The sequence below is a fragment of the Seriola lalandi genome, unplaced genomic scaffold (assembly GCF_002814215.2).
Source record: "Seriola lalandi dorsalis isolate HSWRI2012SDOR001 ecotype SW California unplaced genomic scaffold, Sedor1 jcf7180001974099, whole genome shotgun sequence".
Lineage (NCBI taxonomy): Eukaryota > Metazoa > Chordata > Actinopteri > Carangiformes > Carangidae > Seriola > Seriola lalandi.
Window position 1 is genome coordinate 1 of NW_019444765.1, and position 2,400 is coordinate 2,400.

The following is a 2,400-nucleotide window of genomic DNA, read 5'->3' on the forward strand; positions in this document are numbered from 1 at the left end:
CACACACACACACACACACACACACACACACACACACACACACACACACACACACAACCTTCACCAACACCTCTAACCTAACCTGTTTGCTCACTGAAACACATTCTTATTATACTGTTATTACATTTTGTTGACAGCTCCTCCTCTGTGTTGCAGGCTCAGTGGAGGTTTCTCGCAGGAGTCCTGTGGCCTCCTGGCTCTGTGCCATGCTCTACTGCTTCGGTAGTTACATCCTCGCAGACATCATGCTTGGAAGCAGCCCCATCGACTATTTCCAACACAACAGCCACATCCTTCTGGCCTCAGCTGTCTGGTGAGAAAATCCTCAGAACGACTTCACCCTTCACGGGCGAGGAGATTCTGTTTTAAGGTCACACATGCACAGTGTCTTTTGGTTTTTTTTTTTGTTTGATTTTTGCACATTTCATCAAACTTTCAAGACTTTTCCCTTCCAGCCATTGTTTGGAGGTCTTTCCATTCAAAAAATTGACTGGTAATTTATGTCATGTGACTGCTGACTTAGACCTGCCATTGTGGCCAGACAACAACATGGTTCATTTATTTTTCTGCTTTTCGTAGGAAAAGAAACAAGTCTTTCAATCAAACGGGTCGGACCCAAAAACACTAAATATGCTTCCCACTTTTGACCAACTATATCTAACTATGCAGCTACTTTGTTTTTATGCTTTTAAGATTTTTTTTGTTAGTTTTTAGGTTGGTTAGTGGGGCTGAAAACATCTAAAAGCTCAGCATATCTGTTAAGAAACTACCACCCAGTCATTTGGGAGAATCCACAGATTGGCACCATGTATTTTTTTTATGAGAATATGGGGGATCTACAGTCCCTGGGGGGAGTTTTATAGGTAGATTTCAGTATCTTTATACTGTATTTGAAGATTCAGTTTCAGTGGCAGTGTGAAAAAGACTTTAAAACATCATTTAGTGGTCGACTACGACTCATGACCTTTTAGAAACAATTTTCTAACGAACATGAAACTTTGAGAAAAAAGTCCAGTTGTTTGGGTTGTGTGGGTTGTTTCACGTCTCAGCAGAAGAAAAAACTAAACTTGATGGCTAGATGCAAGGGGGAAAATATAGGGGGCTTTTTGTGATTTGGGTGAACTGACCCTTTAATACAATACATTCAATACAATGTTCATCAAGCTAAATATAAACTATAGGAGAGAAATTTAAAGAAAATTCTTACCCTCACCTTCCCTCACTCTGATATCTTATATTTCTCTCCCTATGTCCGGTACGAACACAGGTACCTCATCTTCTACTGCCCACTGAACCTCTTCTATAAATGCGTGGCTTTCCTGCCTGTCAAACTCGTGTTGGTCGCCCTGAAGGAGGTCGTCCGCACCCGTAAGATCGCCGCCGGTGTTCACCACGCCCACCACGCCTACCACCACGGCTTCCTCATCATGGTCATCATCGGATACGTCAAAGGTTGGTGTCAGGTTTCACAGCAACTTGTGTTCATACAGTAGGACAGGACAGGTACCGTTACATCGTTGGTAATATCATATGCAGGATATTACAGTACACTATGAGCAAAACAAGTTGTGGCATGAAAATGAGTCATGTTTCATTTGGGCTTTTGAATCGTGTCAAAAAGTCCAGTTTTCAGTACCTTATCTTTTTCATCTTTGTGCTTACACGGTGCATGGTGAATTCATTTGTGTTTAATCGAATCCCCACACAGCCGATACGGGGGCAGATAGCATTCCATGCGAGCAAAACTGTACATAGTTCACACAGAGCTGAGGGATCAGGGGATTAACAGACACCCAGCAGCTAATTTTTGCCCCGGGCAGTGCAAGCCATTCATACGTGTGTTTACAATAACTTAATCACAACTTACCAATAGGCAACAATTTAAATGTTTGTTAAATAAGGACCACCTGCGAGGTCCCGTCTTTTGTTAAACACCTACTGTAAACCACATTTCCCCTGTACTTCTTCTCTGTGAAACTCTCCCATAAAACAAAAATAGCCATAGAAAATCTATATAAAGAGTCAGTGTGCTCTGGCCTCTTACTGTCTCTGCTGCAGCGGTGCGGCCCTGCAGGCTGGTCATGCTGAAAATGGGGGAGAAAGGCTGAAGCCAGATGAGAGCAGTGACACGAGACGCAGACTTTTTTGTCCTCATTTTTTCCACTTGTCTATTTTTATCTTGCCAGGGTCTGGAGTGGCTCTCATTTCCAATTTTGAGCAGCTGCTGCGCGGTGTGTGGAGGCCCGAGACCAACGAGATCCTCAACATGTCATTGTAAGTCTGTGTTTCCTGCTCTGCAGCAGCTGATGGGAACACATACTCATCACTACCTCATCCAGCATGTAGGCTGTTTTAGATTAGCGTGTAGCCCAACCCCAGAGACAAAACTAGAACTTAAAA

General features: G+C 43.1%; 1 protein-coding gene across 1 annotated transcript; it reads left to right on the top strand.

Annotated features, from left to right (window-relative positions):
• Nucleotides 1-137: 137 nt before the first annotated feature.
• LOC111653494 (trimeric intracellular cation channel type A-like) lies at nt 138-2,293 on the top strand (the record flags this gene model as incomplete). The annotated part of the gene is made up of 3 exons (XM_023404101.2): nt 138-313; nt 1,268-1,452; nt 2,187-2,293. Coding segments are annotated over 3 exons (453 nt in total), but the record flags the coding sequence as incomplete, so codon positions are not given.
• Nucleotides 2,294-2,400: the final 107 nt, after the last annotated feature.